This window comes from Anolis carolinensis, unplaced genomic scaffold, assembly GCF_035594765.1.
Source record: "Anolis carolinensis isolate JA03-04 unplaced genomic scaffold, rAnoCar3.1.pri scaffold_11, whole genome shotgun sequence".
In the NCBI taxonomy this organism is placed as follows: domain Eukaryota; kingdom Metazoa; phylum Chordata; class Lepidosauria; order Squamata; family Dactyloidae; genus Anolis; species Anolis carolinensis.
The window spans coordinates 18,162,763-18,186,035 of record NW_026943822.1 but is presented as its reverse complement, the minus strand read 5'-3'; the positions used below and the strand labels follow the sequence as shown (position 1 = coordinate 18,186,035).

The 23,273-nt window shown below is 38.0% G+C and overlaps 2 protein-coding genes and 1 long non-coding RNA gene across 4 annotated transcripts in view; 2 read left to right on the top strand and 1 right to left on the bottom strand.

The window, feature by feature from the left end:
• The window catches only part of atosa (atos homolog A), a 37,424-nt gene extending 27,313 nt beyond the window's left edge, over positions 1–10,111 (top strand). For both annotated transcript variants that reach the window (XM_008120538.3, XM_062963480.1), the window contains exons 6-12: positions 233–343; positions 1,443–1,519; positions 2,568–2,676; positions 3,631–3,789; positions 5,684–5,752; positions 7,008–7,207; positions 9,097–10,111. In XM_008120538.3, the coding sequence (XP_008118745.1) occupies positions 233–343; positions 1,443–1,519; positions 2,568–2,676; positions 3,631–3,789; positions 5,684–5,752; positions 7,008–7,207; positions 9,097–9,250 (879 nt within the window). In that variant the 3' untranslated portion in view covers positions 9,251–10,111. The remainder of the gene's footprint in view (positions 1–232; positions 344–1,442; positions 1,520–2,567; positions 2,677–3,630; positions 3,790–5,683; positions 5,753–7,007; positions 7,208–9,096) is intronic.
• Positions 6,348–12,172, bottom strand: LOC134293994 (uncharacterized). Its single transcript, XR_010000968.1, has 2 exons — positions 11,843–12,172; positions 6,348–8,262 (listed from the first exon to the last, which is right to left on the bottom strand). It is a non-coding gene; the product is annotated as an uncharacterized LOC134293994 (long non-coding RNA).
• Positions 12,173–12,263: 91 nt separating this feature from the next.
• On the top strand, positions 12,264–19,369 carry arpp19 (cAMP regulated phosphoprotein 19). The gene is made up of 3 exons (XM_062963489.1): positions 12,264–12,487; positions 15,042–15,164; positions 16,042–19,369. The coding sequence occupies exons 1-3, from the start codon at positions 12,443–12,445 to the stop codon at positions 16,210–16,212; spliced, it is 339 nt and encodes a 112-aa protein (XP_062819559.1). The 5' UTR covers positions 12,264–12,442; the 3' UTR covers positions 16,213–19,369.
• Positions 19,370–23,273: the final 3,904 nt, after the last annotated feature.

Sequence of the window (23,273 nt, the reverse complement as noted above, 5' to 3'; positions counted from 1 at the left end):
AGTGTGTTGGTGAGCGATGCTTTGTTTGCAGTGAAGGGAAGAAAGAAATACAAACCTCAATGGCGACTAAATGTATATGCAGATGTAGGGTTAACTTACACCTGAGGATGCTACAAACAGGATGGCAGCCATTGCTTGCGAGAAATCACTTCCACAGATGTAATGTAAAATATTTTGACGTAAATCCCAACAAAATGGGTATTGTAACTGATTTTTCATCTTGTATGTTTAGAGGACAGTATCACTCAAACATATGTGGCACAAGAACAGTATTCACCATTTAGATGGTACTTCTACGAAAGCCTTCCATCCTCGAACTGGATTGCCTCTACTTTCGAGTCCTGTAAGTAGCTGTTATGTAGTTCTACCCCTTTCACAATTTCACCCCTTTCACAATTTCTCGACTTTATCGTCTTTTTAAATTCTGAGAGTATTTAGTGATTTTGAGATTATTCACATTAATATTTGTTTACTTTTAGACTTTCTTTTTGTATCCTAATTCTCCTTCATGGTTTCAGATTTTTCTGTGAACCATCCACGATTACTGGGCATGATATAAGTAATGCATATAAATAAGTACAAACCAGCTGGTACTCCAGACACTTTGTCTTTTATTTTATTGTACATTACTTACTAAAATATTCACACATATAAACAAAATAAATTTTCCTGGTGGGAAATTGCAAGTACTGTAGCCTCTCCTATGTAGGGATTCTCCTCCTCCACCACCTTTTTTGTAAAGAATGTAAATTGATGTGAGGATTTAAATCCCCAGATTTTTGCTCATAAGAAACAGAACATACAGATTCTAGATAGATGCTATATACTTCCCTATAATGGGTTAACTCCCTCATCACCTAAAATGATGTCAGAGGCTATAGTGCCATGCCAACATCTTGGACTTAATGCATATAACACAGGAACAGTGTGTACATCATTACTTATCTCCTGTCCCCATATGCTCCCTGTTTACATGGGTAAGACCTCATCTAAAAGGAAAAGGTCTCTTTAGATAACCCTTACTGGAAGCATTAGCGTATGCTGAGTATTTGGAGCTTTCGTATATTTAGGGCTGTTGATGTGCCTTTATAAATTAGATTGCTAGCTGTCATCCTTATGATTTGTACCCAAAAGTACATGGCTTGCTTTTCTTCTTATTCATAATGGTTCTAGTTAATTTTTATGGTAGAAACCAAATTACATTTGTATGTAAAATGGCAGTTCTTGGGACAAATAATATCATGGCATCAACTTGCCCATGGTGATTTAGTATAAATATCCCAGGTGGCCAGTGAGCAAGTTGTATCCATTGTCTTATTGGGTTCCATGGTTCTATAAAATGTTCTTGTTCATATCCAACATTTCACACTCAGTTCAAGGCCCTGTAATCTAAACTAGCCGTGTTTCTCTCCATCTTTCTCCCTGCCTCTTTGCATCTTCAGGTTCCAGAAAGAAAAACACGATCTGGATGCTTTGATCTAGATACATCACTATTGCATCTGAAATGCTTCTCTAAAAGGTATTTTTAAAAGTGTTTTCTAATATTTGCATTTTTAACCTTGGATAAATATAGATATTTTGAAGAAATCTAAACAGACTCAACTAACATAATGCACACTATATATAATTAGGATTGCAACCTTCAGTCTATTCTAAAACCCTTTCTAATAAACTCAAAGGGCACTTTTTATGCAGAAAGACTTTTAAAAAATTCTAAAGATGATATATAGTACATGTTGTGTTAGAAAAGACATTAGCGCCTGTATGAGATTTAAAAGAGGTGGTCATTTTAAGATAGCCTTTTTGCCTACTTCAAAACATTTGAGGGTCCCCAAAATGTTTTATTCAGTCATTTGCAGAGTTAGTTTTAGTTGACAGATTGGTTAAGTCTTCTCCAATCAGAAGACAACCCCTATTTATTACATCTTCCTTACATTCCTATGTAGTAATGCAAAGTTGAGCTCTATATAATTGAGAAAGGAATACCGTAACTCCTTATTTTAACACCCGGATGCAACAATATGACCATTATTAATAATACCTTGTAATTGAGACAAAACAGATTGTAAACTTGTTGGTTAAAAAAGGTTTGTGCCCAGCTTCTGCTATTGAAGACACTCAAAACTCTTGGTATGTTTAATATTGGGAATTTCCAGACACTTCCACAGAAGGTGGTCAGATGATACTGATATACTAGGCTATTTTTACATCTTCGTTCTGACAGTTTTTCAAATCCATGAGTTTAGAATCCAGAGCTTTGAAAATGGATTTTGGTGAATATCCCACAATCTTGCACTGACTGAGTTGACTGGGAGATTTTGGGATTTCTGAACCAAAAACAGTAACTTCTCCAAGCTCTGGTGGAGTTTGTGAAAAGTGTGAGTTGAGTTGGCATTTTTAGCAGTTTATTTAGTGCTGTAAATCTGTACATTCCTTTAACTTCAAAGCACAGGCAGTTCAAAGACTGCATAAGTGTTATCAAAAGCTTAAAGCCAACTTGCATGGATACAACTGTAGAAGAGGAATAAAAAAGACTAACTCTGGCTTCTTACAACTATTTGAACTAGTCCACAACATTGTCTGAGCAAAGAGCGTGATCCAGATGTCCATGAGAAGCCATTTCTGAGTTCAAGCGCACCACCAGTAACAAGTCTTAGTCTTCTAGGAAACTTTGAGGTAATGTATATATCCCCAAATCCCTCCTTTCCCTGATGCTCTGGCATGCATTGATTAGGGAAGAAGTGCCTTTTATAGCCTGTTTTGCTTTTGCCAGGAAGCATGGTAGTCTTTACCAAGCTAGAAGTCTACTTCAGTTAACAAAGTGGATGTGTCGCTTTTTTATTGTCTTTTATCATGGTTAAAGTGTAGATACCGTGAAATTAGGCAAAGTGAGATAACGGTAATTGTTCTATTTGCTTTTGATCTTTTAATATATTTTTGTTTAAAATTTAATATTGATACCATTTATTTGGTCTGATTAGTTTTTAATGTTTTAATATTTTTTAGTGCTCATGTGTTATTTTGACTGTTGTGCCTAAAGCTGGTAATTGATTTTGAAATCTATTATATTTAATGGATTAAAGTCCATTACACTGAAAGAAATTCCCACTGATTTCAATCAATTTCTGCAGTCAAACTCATGCAGTTGGTATTTAGTGTAAGAAAGCAGTTTTAGTTAACTGGGTTAATGATAAGTGGCTGAGGGGAAAGAAGGAAAAGGTCTGAGACTGTTAGGAATTGTGGGAGTTAAAGTCCAAAACACCTGGAGGGCCGAAGTTTGCCCATGCCTGGACTAAATAGACACATAATCTGACTTGAGACCCTTTCATCCTGAATAATTATAGCACTATAATGCCCCTTTAACCGATGTGGTTCTGTCCCATGGGATCCTGGGATTTGTAGTTTTATGTGGTATGTATAATTCTCAGCTAGAAAGCTCTTCTACTTCACCAAACTATAAATTCTTGGATTTCACAGGATGCAGCCATGGCAGTTAAAGTGAAACTATAATGCCATAACTGCATGTAATTGATCAAAGATCATCTGGTATCAGGAACCTTCCTATCATCCTCTACTAGAGACTTGTTTTCAGAGGCCACTTTCTCAACCATGTTCGTTTTCTCCTCCCAGGAATCTGTTCTGAATTATCGCTTAGATCCCCTGGGCATCGTAGACGGCTTCACAGCCGAAGTGGGAGCAAGTGGGGTGTTTTGTCCAACGCACATGACTCTACCAGTCGAGGTTTCCTTCTACAGTGTTTCTGATGACAACGCACCCTCTCCCTATATGGTATATATTTATTTATTTCAAATCCTACAACTTTCTTTTAAATGGACTTCTTGCACAAAGTTGTGTGCAAAAATGCCTGCCTCCAAATGACAAAATACAAAGCTAATGGTGCCAGCTTTCAAACAGCACGTAGGATTTTAAATGGCTTGGTTATCCTGCAAATAAAATATGAAAATACTCATTTATTTTTGTCATCTTGGGTGTTATGTGGACTCTCAGCTGTTTTAAATTAGTATGCATGTTCGTGACTATCCATATATACCCTTGTATGTGTTAACATTTAAACTCTCTGGCACTGTTGAAACTGAAGTCCAAAACAGAAGTATATATTGATATAACTGATGGGAAATTATCACAAGTTCTTAAGAGCAGCTTCACACTTTAAATAAATAAATGTTGTGCAGGGGATATCATGTACAATACAGCACTTACACAGGAAGCATGTAACCCTGCGTTATCTAATATTTGCTTGTCTTTTACTTGTGTCCCGGATGAATTAAATATCTAAGCAGCTTTTTAGACTGAAGAGAATAACCAAGAACAGATAAATTTTGAGTTTGTTACTTTGTTATTTTGAGTTTACTTGGCTTATTTCCAAAAGAAAAAAAGCAAACTTAGGAGTACTCTGCACAGTAGATTTTATGAAATTTATTGGAAGGGAGATTCCTACTTGATTGGCTCATAAAACTTTACCATAGGATCCTCTATAAAAAGGAAATATTTCTGGTGGCTGCAAGTATTTGTTTTTGTCTGCCTTAAATTATTTCTAAATACTGAAAATGATCTTTTTGTTTTCTGTCGATTTTGTGCACCACCTACAACATTTTCTTCTTACCCTTGAGTGAGTTTTTAACTTGTTTTCAAACTAAATAATAGAGAAATTTGCCTTTCATGTTATAGTACATCTGTGAAAAAAAATCCCTAGTGCAATTCCAAATAACTATTATGAGCAGTGTCTAAAATAATGGATTGAGGTGGATATGGAGGCAAGAACAATCAGGAAACCCTGGCAAAACAAAGGAGTTAAGTTGGGCGAACACATATGAATCTGGAATAGTCATATATGCATCAAGATTGGAGAACCTTTTTAGAAACTTTGATTCCATGGAAGTTCTTGAAGCCACCTTTTGTGCTGAGCAAGAAACAACAAAGCTGGCATGTTTTACATTAAAGATCTTATTATCCATAAGTAAGCCTTAGCAGAGGACTTTCAGCTTTTCAGAAGAGGGTGAAACTGTATAAAAGCTGGAAAATCCCCAAATGATGGGTCAAAGTGAAGGACACTTAGGCATCTGGGGGTCCTCAAAGGGTAGGATTGAGATCTCAGGGGAGTTAGATTTAGTTCTAGGGTTTGAGATCCCCCACTTCTGCTTACAGAGAACTGGAGCGGCTTTGGATTTGGTTGAAAAAAGCCCCATTACAGTCCAGTCACCTTCAGGAATGGGAGCTATTAAATGTGGCTATTTAGTCTTTCCTCTTATAAACACCGGCATTGATTTTGGAATTACTACTCACCAGACTGAACACTGCATTTTATTGCTGTAGTTAAGAATACGTGAATGCTGTTGTTCCCCGATAATCAATTCTAAGTGCATGCTTTGAAATAGACATTGTCCACTTAGAGGAATGCTTGCAAAGAGAAACTGCTGTATGGGCCGTGTCTAAAATGGCCTTTACTAATTACACTTTTGTGGGTCCCTAACTGATATATTGCCTCTGTGGGAATAAGTTCCAGAGATGTTCTCAAGATGGGCAAAAGGTTGTAGTCCTGTGCAAAAATATGCTTTTTCGCTTTCTGTTTCTATAGTGTTTTATTTCATGAGTTTGGTTTACACTGTGATACAATTCTGTAACCTTCTGCTTCTTCTTTTGTGTCTCCCTTCTCCCAAAACAGGGTGTCATTGCTTTAGAGTCCCTTGGAAAAAGGGGTTATCGGGTGCCCCCATCAGGAACAATACAAGTGGTAGGTACTCTGCGCCACACAGTTAGGGTTGCAATACTCCCAATTCAATTTTCATAGGGCATTGGTAAGAAAATTGGGAATAATTTTGGTGGTTTAATGGACTGAATATATTTTCCAACAGAAAAGTAATGAATTAATCTGTGTCAAGCAAAAAGTGTTTTCACATTACTTTCTTTTGAGTGATGTTTTTGATCATTCCTTAGCATTTGGTAACAACTTTTGGTAATTGCTTAGAGTACCATGCTTGGATAGAATATAGAATATTTCTTTGGCATTAGTGAATAGAACAGAATAAAATCAAGTGGATATAACAGTACTTTCCCCTTGATACTTGAGGAAGCGTGTAAGTTGTAGCTCTAGAACGTTATAAGAAAAACAGAAATTTTAAATCTTAGATTAAAATAAAATATATGGAATTGCTCAAAAATGGTTATGTGATTATAGAAATAAAGAGGGGTTAAATAGACTGTTATCCATAAGAAATGCATGTACCTTGCAACAGTCTCTGCATTTATTATGTTAGCAAAATCATACTGCTATGCAAATAATTTTAGGATTGTGTTAATAAATACCATATATTAGACAAAGCCATTGATTATGATTAATTTGTCAAAAATTATATTCAGAGAACATAATCCACCATAAAATTAATTTAAATCACTTATTATTAAAACACCATAATAATAATAATAATAATAATAATAATAATAATAATAATAATAATAATAATATAACAGTAATCATCATCATCAGCAGCAGCAGTATATCTAAAATAAAACCATTCTGTTCTTGGAATTGGCTGCATGGAATGGTGGCTGGTTGTATGGATTACTGATATTGATCTCCATTCATTTGGTTGATATAAAGAACACTATATTGGTTGCTCAGTATAATAAACGTCCTGGCCAGAGAAAACCAATTTGTGGGAAACAGAGATGTATCCAGCAGTGTCCTCCTGTTGATAGAAAGCTATTTGATCCAATGAGACTTTCTGCAAAGGAACAGGAAAACCCAGTATCCTTCCCCACATCACCAGTATGAAGAGTTTTGTGGGAGTTTTGAGACCAGCTTGAACAATGGTCCAAGAATTGCAAGGGGAATAGGAAGTCAAAGAAAACTCTGCCTCTCTCCATTCGGACTTCCATTGAACCAGTTTTCTGTTGCAGAGCGGACACTGTTGAATACAACCCACTGAAAACACTTAGATGTTTAATATTTGCAGTTGCTCACTGGCATCATCTTTGCACCTTTTCAGACCTTATTCAACCCTAACAAGACTGTGGTGAAGATGTTTGTGGTGATTTACGACCTGCGAGAGATGCCTGCCAATCACCAGACATTCCTGCGGCAAAGAACCTTTTCTGTCCCTGTGAAACGAGAAACCAAGAGAAGCATCAATAAAGAGAACACGCGACACGTGGAAGAAAGGCTACTACGCTACCTCATTCACCTGAGGTGAGGCTGCCAAGAAGAGCAGGACTGTTGACGGCTCCTTTGCATTCTGCAATGCCATTCAAATGATCAACTTGTATTGTAATTAATGCTGAAAAATATTTTGGAAGAAGCCCATGTAAACAAATATAGGTTTATTTCAATTAACAAAGCAAACATAGCATGAGAGGCAAAAATAACATTGAAAGAATGGAGTGTGATTCTTATATCCGCCTTTCCTTTTGGTTTGAGGCAGGGCACAACACAGCCAAATACATCTATAAAATCACATGTTAAAACACTGAAAGTTTTGTCTTTCTCCCTTCCTTCACAATCTTTCCAATGCCAATGCTGCTAAAATCCTGTCAGCTTAGACAAATGATGATGAGGAGAAACAATTTGTAAAAAAAGGAACTTCTTTGTCAAAGGTTTTGTTAGCTGATATGTAATGAATGAAAAATAAATACTGGTTTTTCATTATTATTTTTTTGCTGTAACAGTAGACGAGAAAACAAGTGAGTCAAGTTGAGCTGCAGAAACCCTGCAAGTTCTCTCCAAAACAAATGAAGTCATACAACTGTAAATTGCTTTGTGGCCTCATCTGTTTAGGAGGCCCTAATTAAAGGTCTGTCAGCGCTTCCATTGTACAATCCCTTTAGCAAGAGACTGTCAGCAGAAACATTTGCCCAGGGCGGAAACTTGACATATGGGGATTTCTTTTTAGAAAAAAAACCCCAAATACAAAAGCAACCTTTTAAAATGTTTTAAAAGATTGTTTGCACAACTTTTCATGCCCAGATTGGTGTGTTTGTCAAAACTTTTGGATGCTTTGGTTGGCAAGCTGTCTTTTTACCTGCCACCACAATTGCAATCCTAACCTATAATTTCCTGATGCAATGCAGAGATGTGCAAACCACCATTCTCCATCTAGATACTTACTTGAGTCTATAAAAAAATTCCCTATAATCTGATGCACAACCCTAATTGAGTCACTTTAAAACCATTTCTTGCCAAGTTTCAAGAGGTCATGTGGGGATACACTTCCTTTGGCCTCAAAGACCCATGTTGTTTCTTGGTGGCTGCAAAAAAACATTCAGAAGGACATAAAAATAATAAGCTAATTGGCTCAGCATTCCTATCTGTAAGTACGGTATTTACTGCTCATTTCTAAAAATTTGCTTGAATATCAAAAGTAATTAAAATTGAAATTGCTATTTATAATTTGTTCTCCTTGTTTCAGCTAAGCTGAAGCCTGATCCTCAAAGCACGGGTCACATAAGGATACATGGAAATGCCACAGTTGCCTTTTGAATTAACTCAAAAATAATTGTTCAGATTATAAATCTATATCTTCTTCAAGCTGTTTGATAGCACTTGTTATAGTTTTGGACTCTGGTGGTAATTGACTATCATCAGGGAATAATACTGATGGAACTTCACCATGATCCTGCACAAGGTTGTAGTCCTCATCAAGGACTTAGATAGTTCTTAGATAAATTAGTTGGCAGAGAAAAGCCATTCCCCCACTTTCTTTCTTCTCCTTCTATCACCTTTCTTGTTAAACTGATACATCTCAGGGACACACCTGAACATGTGGCAAGTCCTTGAGTTCTCAATTTTGTTTTTCTCCTGTGAGCATGGAGAGAGACAAGAAAGATGTCTGCTTGTGAGGCCCTGTGTTTGCTTTCCTATCTAGTTATGTAGTTCTTTGAATAAAGTCTTTAATAACTTTTAACGCTTCTTTGCTCCTATAATTGCTGAAGATCAGCCACTCTACTGCTGGCACTAGATGCTGCTGATCTGCTGAATTGCTGCTACTGCTGTTGTTACTGCATTACATTTTAAAATGTTTTTTTTTCCCTTTTTGAAAATTACTCCCAACAAATACTAGCATGTATTACTCTCCTCTCCAGGTTCCAGAGTTCTAAGTCTGGAAAGATCTACCTCTACAGAGACGTAAGGCTCCTGTTTTCTCGGAAATCCATGGAAGTCGACAGCGGCGCTGCATACGAACTTAAATCTTACACAGAATCGCCAACAAACCCCCAGTTTTCGCCCCGATGCTAGCGAGAGGCAACCATGAAAACTATTTGCTCAACTATCTAAGGCAAACAATTGGCATAATAAAGCATACTGGGTGCAAGTTAACTAGCAAAGAAAGTGGGATGATGGTCACACTGGGAGTCAAGGCTCTTCTGGACTCTTGGACCAGTTCTTAAACACGCTTCTGGAATGAGCTTCGTGTATTCCAAGTAGACTGGAACGTACTTAGTCCTAATCTTTTTTTATACTGGTTTTAAACCACTTCATTGGATGTGTTGCAATAGCAGATTCCCAGATTAGCTTAGTGTTTACACCTTATTTTATTTTTTTGGTTATTTAATATTTAATGTTTATTTTACTTAAGTGATATTTGTCTTTACTGTTCTAATGTAGCACAAATCCTATGTAAAATCATACTACGTATTTTTGACATTAATATTGAAATCTGAAATATATACAGAAAGTCTTTACTTTGCTGTGTGACGTGTTTTTAAGATACTTATTGCTGCTTTAAAATTAGGATGGGATTCTGAACGGCATCCATTGCATTATCATACTATGCAAAGCATGTAAGAGGAGGGTGGGTTGTGTCATTATTCTCCTTCATATTACTCATTTCTTTCCCATGGTAACACATAAACCCGTGCTGCAGAGATATTTCACTTCTCATTGAACTCATTGATCCAACCCATAATTTGTACCCCTTGCCCTTTAAAAAAAACCCTCCTCAAAGCATTTCACTTTGTCCTAATGGTCCGTACCAAAACTTTACGAAACATCACTATCCCATTCCTGACTTTCTCAGAACTGTGTTTTCTTTTTTTAAAAGGATGTACTGTGAAAACAAAGTAGTATTTATATCTTAAATATATGTGAAAACAGCAATGTTGGAATTCTGGTTTTATTTGGAGACAAACTTAAAATACTTGACGATGCCCAAGTTAGATATTGAAAGATAATATTGGATTTTATGAATGGTGGACCTTTTCGGAACACGTATCAATCTCCAGATGTAGGACACAGACAAGTCTTTGGATGTGGCTGAACTACAACTCCAACCATCCTATCATTGCCTTTGAAACGCCATCAGTATATTAAGTTGGTCATAATGGGTATACATGCCAAATGTGGCTCAGGCCCATCTGTGGCGTTCACAATGCTCTCTGGATGTGGGGTAACCTACAACTCCCATCATCCAGGGTAAATTCCGCTCCCAAATCCCACCAGTAGTTAGAGTTGGTGATGGTGAGTCTGTGTGCCAAGTTTGATCTAGATCAGGCAACGGCAAACTTCAGCTCTCCGGGTGTTTTGGAATTTAACTCCCACAATTCCTAACAGTCCAAAACACCTGGAGGGCCGAAGTTTGTCCATGCCTGAAGTAGATCCATTGTTGGTGGGAGCCACAGGTCTCTCTAGTTGTGGGAGTCATCTTGGAAAATACATATAGTAGAATCTCACTTATCCAACATTCTGGATTATCCAACACATTTTTGTAGTCCATGTTTTCAATACATCATGATATTTTGGTGCTAAATTCATAAATACAGTAATTACTACATAGCATTACTGAGCATTGAACTGAGCTTTTTCTTAATCCCTCCTTATTATCCAACATACTCGCTTATCCAACATTCTGCCTGCCCGTTTATGTTGGATAAGTGAGACTCTACTGTACATACATATTTTTACTTTTATTCTATACATATAGATTAGAATACATCAAAGGTTGTCAAAGCTTTTAAACAGGACCGATTCATGGTCTCCCAGTCTGACTACCAGGTCAGACAACACAGAGAAGCCATTGAAAACCACAAGCATGTGAACAATTTCAACAGAAAGGAGGAAACCAGGAAAAAGAACAAATTCTGGCTACTAGTACAGTAGAGTCTCACTTATCCAAGCCTCGCTTATCCAAGTTTCTGGATTATCCAAGCCATTTTTGTAGTTAGTTTTCAATATATCGTGATATTTTGGTGCTAAATTCATAAATACAGTAATTACAACATAACATTACTGCGCATTGAACTGCTTTTTCTGTCAAATTTGTTGTAAAACATGTTTTGGTGCTTAATTTGTAAAATCATCATCTAATTTGATGTTTAATAGGCTTTTCCTTAATCCCTCCTTATTATCCAAAATATTCGCTTATCCAAGCTTCTGTTTAGCTTGGATAAGTGAGACTCTACTGTATTAATAATAATAATAATAATAATAAGTTTATTTATATCCCGCCTCCATCTCCCCCGAAGGGGACTCGGGGCGGCTTACAGCAAAATCAAAATACAAGCAATGATAAAATATGACACATCAAAGGACAACAACAAAAACCAATAATAAAATATACACAATAGGTGAAAAAACACAACACAGAATTAAAACATCAGATTAAAAACAATGAGGTTATTAGAAAAGAAAAAAAACCCTCTAAAATCAGGACAGTCAATAAAGAACAAACAAACACTCTGAAAAGAGAGGTGTTCCAAACGGGAAATAATCAGGGCCAACAAAGGATTCCCCCCAAGCAGGAAGCAGCCAGGCCTTGAAACTGTAAGGCTATTCAATGCTAATCAAGCTGGCCAATGGCAACCTTTAATCATTTAAATGACCAAACCTTACCAATGTGTGAGCATCTCATCTCAAAACAACAATCTGAAGCATGTTATCTATTCGCTTTTACCAGGCATGAGCAAACTTGGGCCCTTCAGGTGTTTTGGACTACAACTCCCACCATTCCTCACAGCCTCAGGCCCCTTCCTTTTGCCCCTCAGCCGCTTAAGCGGCTGAGGGGCAAAAGGAAAGGGCCTGAGGCTGTGAGGAATGGTGGGAGTTGTAGTCCAAAACACCTGGAAGGCCCAGACCTGTCCCAAAGGCACCAGATTATACAGCTAAAGGCCTGAATAAGGAATAAGCCCCACAGGACTACAATTCCCAGCATGCTCTAGGTGAAAGAGGCTGGGATGATGACGCATGGAAGCCGAGGCCGCGCGAGAGCTCTGCCAAACCCCGCCCCTTCCGCGTCCTGCCTCATTCATTTGCTCTAGGGTTGGGAGACTTGGAAGGAAGAAGAAATTTGAGCCTCTCGGCTTGCCGTCGTCAAACGGTCGGCCATCTTGTGCGCGGTTGAGGCGGCTGCGCTTTGCCGGCTCCGGGCCTTCCTCGCTTCGGGGGCGTCGCTGGTGGTGGGAGTGGAAGTAGGCCGCGGTTGTGAGGGAAGCCATGTCGGCGGAGAGCTCGGAGCCCACTTCGGCCGAAGAGCAGAAGGTGAGGCGGAGGCTTGGTCCTGAGGAGAAGGCCGCGCCAGTTGAGCTGAGGAGGGAAACTTTAGAGTCTGGATTTCGAAGCCTCATATATTCTGGAGGGGGGGGGCTCATAGGGGGCGTTTCTTTATCCCAAAGGCCCAAGTGAATGTCTTGAAATGGTGTTTATTGCCTCATGGGTGAGTGGATAGGCCTTAGTCGGAAAAAGATTGATACAGTAGAGTCTCACTTATCCAAGCTAAATGGGCCGGCAGAAGCTTGGATAAGCGAATATCTTGGATAAGAAGGGATTAAGGAAAAGCTGGCTGGCAGAATGTTGGATAAGCGAATATGTTGGAGAATAAGGAGGGATTAAGGAAAAGCCTATTAAACATCGAATTAGGTTATGATTTTACAAATTAAGCACCAAAACATCATGTTATACAACAAATTTGACAGAAAAAGTAGTTCAATATGCGGTAATGCTATGCAGTAATTACTGTATTTACAAATTTAGCACCAAAATATCACGATGTATTGAAAAAATTGATTACAAAAATGCGTTGGATAATCCAGAACGTTGGATAAGTGAGACTCTACTGTATACTGAGGTAGCTGAAAAGTCCAATGCTATTCTTGGCGGCATCCATTACAGAGAACAGTTTCTAAACCAGGCCTGGGCAAACCAGGGCCCTCCAGGGGTTTTGGACTTCAATTCCCACAATTATTTATTTATTAATATTCATTTCCGATATTTCTACCCCGCCCTTCTCCTAATCCAGAAACTTGGATAAGCGAGGCTTGGATAAGTGAGACTCTACTGTATATAAAAGATTTAACACAGTGCAACGCCGAATATATATGCCAATCATCCATCAGACCTTGTGCAAGCAAGAGTCTTAATCCAATCCATGTCAACGCTGAGTTCATTCATTAAACGCTTGCGCACATAGTCAGGTCTTCAATTTCTTTCTAAACCCCAGAAGGGATGGAGCCTAACGGCCTCGGGCCATTTCCTTTTCTTCCTCAGCTTCCTAAGCCCTGGGGGGCCCAAGCTTGCCCAGGCCTGGTCTAAATTGCGGGAAGTCATGATTCCACCTAAATTAGTGGTTCCAACCTTTTTTTGACCAGGGATCACTCTTCAACATTAGTACCAAGAGAGTTACGAACCAGTTTTTGGTCAACTTTAGATTCAGGAAATTGCATTGGATAGACCACATCAGCTCTATTTATTTATTATTTATTTATTTCCATCATTTCTATCCCTCCCTTCTCACCTGAAGGGACTCAGGGCAGCTTACAAAACTGGCAGAATTCGATGCCAATACACAACAATACAAAAGAAGCAATTAAAAACAAATTCAAAACAATACAAAATACTTGAACCATTCATCAACAGAACCTTGTACATAAATCTTAGTCCAGACTGAGTCGAAGGCAACAAAACTTATTCTTTGAACACTTGTTCACATAGCCGGGTCTTCACTTTCTTTCTAAAAATCAAAAGGGATGGAGCCTGTCAGATGTCACTGGGGGGGGGGGGGAGTTCCACAGCCGAGGAGCCACCACTGAGAATGCCCTGTCTCGTCTTCGCCAGCCGCACCTGTGAGGCTGATGGGACCAAGAGCAGGGCCTCCCCTGAAGATCTTAAATTATGTGGTAGGTCATAGCGGGAGACATGTTCGGACTAGTAAGCTGGGCTGGAACTGTTTAGAGCTTTATAGGCTAAAGCCAGCACTTTGAATCATGCTCGGTAGCTAATCGGCAGCCAGTGGAGCTGACTGAGCTCTAGCTTCTGATACAGAACATGCCATCCAATAGTTGCCATCTGTTTGCCCGAAGAAAACCATATTTAATAATCTAGAGCTCATGTGGTCTATCCAGTGCAATTTTTTGCATCAGCCCCTGCAAATAACCCCAGGAACACACCTAAAAATGAAGACACCAAGGTGCCTCCGTTTCCAGGCAACACGTTCCATTTTCTGCCTTGGTATTCTGGGTTGTATGGCTGTGTTGAAGGGCCCCAAGACTATAAAAGGGCCCTTCCAGACAGCCCTATATCCCAGAATATCAAGGCATAAAACCCCACATTATCGGAGTGTGGACTCAGATAACCCAGTACAAAGCAGATATTGTGGGATTTTCTGCCTTGATATTCTGGGAGTTGAAGGGCCCTAAGACTGACCAAAGAATAACAAAAATTGAAACATAGATAAGCATAATATAACATATCGCACACATTTAATCACATGATAGGATCATATAAGCTAACCTTATAAATTAAGCTCTTCTGAATGGGAGATATTGAAAAAGTTGAACATTCCAAAAGGGTTTGTTCTCTTGACTTTGGACTTTTCCACACAACCATATAACCCAGGATATCAAGGCATAAAATCCCACAATATCTGCCTTGAACTGGGTTAACTGAGTCCACATTGCCATATATTCCAGTCTTGTTCATGTTTATATTGGAAGCCATTGTTGTTTAACTTGGTTTGACTTTAGCTAATGAAAGTTGAATAGGCGAAAAATCTTAAAAAAGAATAGTGTGAAACAGTATAAATTCTTTTTGTTTTCAGGAAATGGAAGACAAAGTGATTAGTCCTGAGAAGGCTGAAGAAGCAAAGTTGAAAGCCAGATACCCTCATCTGGGACAAAAGCCCGGTGGCTCAGATTTCTTGAGGAAGCGGCTCCAAAAAGGAGTGAGTAAGACTAGTCAACACTTTGTTGAAGCTGTCTAAGAAAGGAGAGCCTTTTACTCTGACTGGTTATTTTGCTTTTACAACAGCGAAACTGCTGTACAATGATTGAATTGGTACTCATGAATTTGGAATTCATAATAGATATTTCCTCGATGCTATCATTAAACTTGACACTTTTAAAAAACATTATCTCTCTTGAACTGGTTTAATCTGGCATGTTTTCTGAGTCTAGAGTCATTTTCTTCAGCCTGTTGCCCTTTTTGAAAAAAAGGTGCTTAATGTTGTTCTAGTTCCAAATAAGTATTGACTGGCCCTATGTTTCTCAAGAGCTTTATAATTGAACAGAAACTATACTTAATATTCCACCAAAGCTATTCCCGAAGAAGAAACAAAAGAAAAGCAGATGAACTGTTAATGTATCTTCAGGATGTATTACAAGGGTGTTAAGCCATAGCAATAGTAGTCAGATTTGTTAGTAGTAGCTTGAGCGTATATATCCAAGGAGTGATTCTTTTTGCGAAAAAATTATCAGCCGAGAAGATGACTGCATCCAGAATCTTGCCCCACCAATATTCCTTAAGATTTTGCAGGTTTGAAATGTTCCATTCAGGCTGTTCTCCATTCCTATACTTACCTGCATTGTTCATTCATCTAGAGAATACACTTCAAGCAATCTCAAATATTTGATAATAGTAATGTCAGCTTTTCCAGCATTTTACCAATTTGTACGGGCTAAATTTGACTACTTATGACGGTTCTGTACAGTTATGTGCTTTAGTTTTCTGAATCCCCATATTAATATAAATGTAGTAGGTGATTCCTCAGTATTGTATTCAGTATTGTATTTCACTTATTTCCTTGGCTTTTTCCTTTGCAGCAAAAGTATTTTGACTCTGGGGATTACAATATGGCAAAAGCAAAGATGAAGAACAAGCAGCTCCCTACTGCCGCTCCTGATAAGACTGAAGTGACAGGGGATCACATTCCTACCCCTCAGGACCTTCCGCAGCGGAAACCGTCTCTTGTTGCCAGTAAGCTGGCTGGCTGACTAAACTGACAGAACTGCATGAATCTTCTCATTCCCTTACTCTTTCCTTAATAGTTACTTCTCACCTTTTTTGTTTCCACTAAGTCATTGACTGACCGCTTTGCAGGTAGTGGTAGCGTGTGCTGCTATTGTAAGAGACTCCTGTTAAAAATTTGTTTATGTAGTCCTCAGATGAGTCGAGAACGATGCACTGATATAAAAAGGACACAATTTGTTAGAAGCAACGTAATCTACTTGAAAAATGTACATATATTGCATATCTGCTAGCATAGGGCTGGTTCCAGCAAGTGACACATAAAGTTTGGAAATTGTTTCATATTTCTGCTTTCCTTAGTTCTTGCTTTCTTTAGTTTTCTTTGTTTAACAGAGTATTCAGTTTGTACTGAATAGATCCTCCTGTTGTGTTTCTCCTTGTGTTTTGGTTTTGTAAACTATAGGTTTTTAGACTGCAAGTTGCTAGAAGGTAAAGCATGTATTAAAGAAGATGGGGCTCTGACTTAATTTGTGTATCTGCTCATGAACTTGAATGGCCTTAAACCTACTTCAGCTTTAACAATAGATTTTTTTACTTGGGCAATATTTGCTCATTTTGGCATACTTCTTGTAAACCTTGTGCTTATTTACAACCGCCTGTTGAAGCTGGTATCCCTTTTGGTCCCGTAGTGTAGAACCTGTTTTTGAAGTGGATGAGGTGAGCATGTGCGTAGGCTGAACTCACTTTTGTGCCATTTTATGTAAATAAGATCCTTTTGCACAATTTTTGCAACTCTCTGTTGACTTACATTTTAAAAAAGTGCCAACTGGAAGCACAAATAATTCCGTACCTTTGGAGAACACAATATTCATTTGACGCAACCCCTCAAAGTAAAAGGCTTGTTTAGGTTCTCAGAAACACCTACATTACTATGCTATAGGTTAAAAATACATACCATGAAGCCCTTTTATACTATACAGTTATACCACTATATTCCACTTTCACTGCCTTGTCCTCATCCTGTGGGATCCTGGAATTTCAGTTTCAGTAACCCTTCAGAGAGGGTTACTCTGCTGGAGAACTATAGTTCCTAACAAACTACAAATCCTAAAAATCCATGGGATATGGCCAAACCATGAAGGTGGAATACAGCGTGAAAATTGTGTTGTATGAAAAGTCCCGCAGAACACTTAAGCTAGTGTATTTCAGGTAGCTCCATGTCAGGAACTACATTTAATATCAAGTGTATCACAAAGCAGCTTGTAGGCCACACTCTACCTTGTTCCAATGTGACTTACTATATTTGCTTTCTGGCATATTTTGGCATTTATAACTTGTAAAAACATGTATGGATTTCAGGATATTTGCAATAGGAAAATGTGAGTGAACCTTGCTGTTATTCTCCACATAAAACATTACTTCATTGGTCAAACAAATCTAGACAAGCTCTCTGAAATGTGAAGTGAAGGTAATAGTGGTTACATGTCTGTAGATATAATTATTCATGGTAATCATACTAATTCTGTCATTGGAAAATAGAAGTGTGATTTGTCACTTTATGTTACAAACGTTTCAGGAGGGACTATGTTGGATTCAAATGGATATTTCACACAGATGCAAAGCCTAGTCAATACATTTTGTGTTGCAGAGGAATTTCTTATTGTTGCTTCCCGTACATCTTTATTCTTAGTGAATAATGCTGTCAACTCATTTGATTTTTAAGAATAGGAGCACTAAGGGCAGTGTTTATTTGTTACATTAAATGGTTGGTATGTTTGACTTTTCCAGGATAACTGTTAGATGCAATCTGTTCTCTTTAAGTTCCCTTTAACAAACCTGTTTGATATATGTTAGGAACTCCAACCAGTAATACAAATCTAAATATCTGGATTTCAAAGACACTGAGCTCTCTCTCCCATTGACTTATCCCTCTCTTGACTTTAAAATAAGTGTAACTTGATCATATACCAAAAGTGGTTATATTTTAATGTGTGGGTAATAGGTTTAGCTATACTGGGCATAGGGCTGTTTGTGCAAGATAATGCTGTTACCTAGTCTGTTGTAGAGGAACATGCTTCTGTAGCATATCAGTTCTTTTTTTCTGGGTAGAATTGTAGGAAGGCCAATTCTAATGGTAGTTAATGTAGATTTACATTCCCTCTCACATATTGAATTCATAAAATATTCACGGAATCAGACTTTATAGCAAAATGAACTTAAGAGAACAGGTTTGTTTAAAACAAGAACAAGGTGACACATTATTCACAACTATCATAGAAAACATTCACAATTTATTTTTATATGACTGAGAGCAAAAGCCAGGCCTTTTGAGAACCAACTGTCACTTAAGAATAATAGTTTCTAACAGAGAAGTGGCTTGGCATATTTTCTGATTGCTGTTACACCAGATCCTAGTGCGATGAACTGGATTGATATGTAGGGAGGGATAAATAGCCATGTAAATCTGGACATTCCATTGCCCCAGTTATAGGTTGCTCTTTTGTATGATTACTGTGACTGTGCAAATTGTTGATGTCCACCAATGAACTGAACTGTTAAGACTGTAAAGAAAACACACTGGTGATCCATGAGAACATACCAGAGAACCAACCCGTTAATCTTGGTGAACCAGTGACTCTGGATAACCCTCAAGAACTGAAGATAGTTTGGTCATCTGTGCTGTTTAAGGACACAAAGAGCTAGATCAACAACCATTGTAGAAGATCAAATGGATGGATAACTTCCAACCTTCAGCTTATTCCAACTAGAAAAAATGCTGTAAAGCTTGTGTACATATTGTATAATATGAGTTTTACCATTTGATAAATGACCTTTTTCAGAGATCTATCTGCACTATAGTTTAGCAATCTATTCTCTATATGCAGTGATTAGTAGTGCTTAATGATGTCTATAACGAACATCGTATGTTGTAGCCGTCAAACTCTGTCCAATAGTAACTAGTGAAGTAATGAACGAATTCAGAAGTGTTCTTCCCCTCGTTCCCATCCCATTTATTTATTGTTCATTGCCATAGGAGGGTGTATGCAGAGGTCAAAAAATAACTGTTTGGTTTGATACGTTCCTTAATGCATTTCTGATGCTGAAACAATGAAAATCTCAGTTGCTCCATACCACCACCTGCCCTGTATAGTATGCATAATAAATTACACTAATTAGTTTTCACTTCTCTGTAGAATTTTGTCTGGTCTTTTACTATGGTCCTTATACCTAACTGCATTTAATTTATTAATTTTGGTTAAGTAATACATTTCCATAAACTTGCTTTACACTTCTTTAAAAAGAGAGCTCTGCTTTCCAGTATGTTTTTCACCTATAAAAACATTCCTTACTGTAACTGATTTTATAAATGCTAATTTCTTCTAACAATTGTATTAAAAGTTACTAATTCTGTAAAAGGCTTGTTTTTGTGCTAGTGATATAAAAGTGGGGGCATTTATCCTGAAATGCAGTTGTTTGCGGAGACGTTAATATTTGCCTATCTCATACTTGTCAGTGAGGATGGATAATTTCTAATTTTCTTCTCATTGCATAGAAAAATCATATTTTAGCTCTCACCTGGTATTCACAGATCTCAAAAAAAAATCAGGAAATTATTTTTCACAGAAAGTTTTTTTCTTCTGTGAAGAAAGCATAGAACAAAAAACACATGGCTGCTTGGAAGCTACTTTTGCACAAAACTAAAGTCTCATGTATTTCTATGCAGAATAATTTCAGGATGTGTGCAAGAAGGAAATGATAATAAAGGAGTTTTTTGTACTTCTGCTTTACAAATCCCTGAGGCTGTATTTACACTTCTGTATAATTGAGTTCAAAGCAGATAATCTGGACTCAGAAACTGGATTATATGGCAGTGTAGATGGGGCCTGAATCTTATCCAAAACCCTTCCAGGGGTCCATGAGCCAAATGTTGGGAAATCCTGCTTGCAAGTAAACTTAATGACATTATATAATTCAGGTAACAACCTGGGCAACAGAGTTGTATAGAAAACCTTTAGCTGGTTTCAGAACTGACAACGAGAAGCCCAAAATCATTCTATTTTGCTGCATGGAAGAAACAGCACTGCCTTGTAGTGGCTATTTTTTTTTACTAGCATAAAGAGGTGCCCAACTAATGAAGCTCAATGTATTCCAGTATTCACTTTATAGCTACAATGTCCACATAAGCATGGTTAAATCACTGCAACCGACTAGACCCTGCTTCTCAATATATGCTATAGGAAATATTCTGGATTACAAACCCGTGCTTCTGCGTCTATAAATGGATAGATTTACACTGCTTTTGTTCTTTTTAAATATATCTATACACACAGGTTTCTGAGCTGATCACACTTGGAAGGTTTTATTGTTAATTTGCGAAGAGGCTTGAGCCACGTAAGATAAAAGGTAAGTGCTGAATCACATCTTATTACGTGTTCCAACCTTTAAGTTGCTTACTAGTGCAAATGAGAAACACATTGTAGGGGATTTTTGTGTGTGTCATGATGAGCTGTGTAGTGAAATAGCACAGTGTCATTTTTTCTATATTCCTGCGTGAGTCAGAAATGATCAGAAGTCCAAAACACCTGGAGTTGAAGTCCAAAACGCCTGCTCTTATCTGGTTAGTTTTTGATGCAAATAACTTTACTATAGCTTCCTCAAAGGTGGTTATAATCTATGTCAAAAGGTTCAGTTTATGTTCCCTTGTTCTGAGTCTTCGCTCCAATCATCACCTTAGTAATTGAACGAATCCCATATTTATTCATCAAATCTCTATTTTGTGGAATTGATTTTCTGGTGAAACGTGTAAACTATCATTTCCACACCAAATATTATGAAATAAATACAGAGAAATCAAGCTTCAAAAGTGAGGCTCAAAGCCGATGCACACTAAGGAGGAGGGAGTAAGTCTCATTAGACTTAGTGGGACTTAATGCTTTTTAAAATGCTTAGGATTACATTAATAGCTTTACTATGGCGTAAACCTTGGTGACCTAGGGTTCATCCAGACGAGACAGGAGAAAGAAAGGCACGTTGTGAAGCGTCAGCAAAATGTAAATAACATGAACTTGCACAGGGTCCTTTAACAAACATTAACATTGACTACATAAATGGCTTGGATAATCCAGAAACTTGGATAAGCAAGGTTTGGATAAGTGAACTACTGTGTGTGTGTATACACTATTATATCACAATACCAAACCAAACTACAAGGCTTGATAAGACTTGATTACACTCAATGTAGTAAGTTCAAATAAGACACACATAGCAATACAGTTTTTTTTTTCGTGTCAGAAGCAACCTGAGTTGCTTCTGGTGTGAGAGAATTGGCCGTCTGCAAGGATGTTGCCCAGGGGACATTGCCTGGATGTTTTGATGTTTTTACCATCCTTGTGGGAGGCTTCTCTCATGTCCCCAAATGGAGCTGGAGCTGATAGAGGGAGCTCATCCGCGCTCTCCCCGGGTGGGATTAGAACCTGGCAGCCTTCAAGTCAGCAACGCAACCTTCAAGTCACAAGGCTTTAATCCACTTAAATAAATATGCTAAAACTGAATATATACATATTTCCTTATCATGACCCTATTACTACCGTGTTTCCCCGAAAATAAGACAGTGTCTTATATTAATTTTTGCTCCCTGTGAGCTTGCCTCTAAGGCTTTTTCCCCTCCTTTGGCCATTCCAGAGAAAAACCTTAGAGATAGGTCTTAGAATTTGGTCTGAGTTCTTTGACCTGGCAAATTCAAACAGGCAACATAAATCACGTACTTACCTTATAGTCACATCATAGCTTTAGGTATTTACCTCATAGCCTCATACTTACCATTACAGATAGAGCTCATCATAGCCACGTACTTACCTTACAGTTTACCTCATAGCCTTGTACTTACCTGTAGCTTAGATAGTATACCTCATAGTAAAGTACTTACCTTATGTACTTACCTTATAGCTTATCACCTTATAGTTTACCTCAGAGTTATTATAGATAGTTCACTATAGCTGGTATTTACCACATACAGTAGAGTCTCACTTATCCAACGTAAACGGGCTGGCAGAACGTTGGATAAGCGAATATGTTGAATAAGGAGAGATTAAGGAGAAGCCTATTAAACATCAAATTAGGTTATGATTTTACAAATTAAGCACCAAAACATCATGTTTTGCAACAAATTTGACAGAAAAAGTAGTTCAATACGCAGTAATGTTATGTTGTAATTACTGTATTTACAAATGTAGCACCAAAATATCATGATGTATTGAAAACATTGACTACAAAAATGCGTTGGATAATCCGGAACGTTGGATAAGCGAGTGTTGGATAAGTGAGACTCTACTGTAGTTATAGCTGATAGTTTACCTCAGAGTCATTATAGTCATTATAGATAGTGCTTATCACAGCCTAGTACCTACCTTTCCTCATAGCTTGTGTGTTTATCCTTTATAGTCTCTATAGCTTTCATTCTCAATCAATATAGTTTTATTTCTGTATAATTTCAGTGATTTTACCTCATATTATTTCTAATACATTAAAAGGACTGTTTCCTGTTTTCAATAAACAATATTTTTGGTTATCTTTAATCAGCTTCTAGAGTATTTACTTTGGGGTTTGAGGTATAATTATAAGGTAAACCGAAGCCGCTTGGGTAGCCAGACCTAGAGATAGCCATTTTCCCCCAGCGTGCCTTCACAATATCTATTTTTATTTCTGAAATTTACAACCCTCCGCTTATACTGGAGTCAATGTTTTCCCAGTTTTTTTTGTGGTAAAATTAGGTGCCTCGGCTTATATTCGGGTCGGCTTATATATACGGTACATTTACCAATCCTGCATGCTCTCCTGTTCTGTTTGGTGGGCATGCTTCCAAACAAAAACTTTGCTAGGTCTTACTTTTGGGGGAGGCCTTATATTTAGCAATTCAGCAAAACTTCTACTAGGTCTTATTTTTCGGGGATGTCTTACTTTAGGGGAAACAGGGTATTATCGTGGGCTCCCAGCTCCATTTATTCCCAGGCCCTTGGCCCTTGCGGCCGCTGGGCGGCAGAGGGCGCTGGAGAGCCGCCTGCCCGCCCGGCTGGTACCCACAATGCAT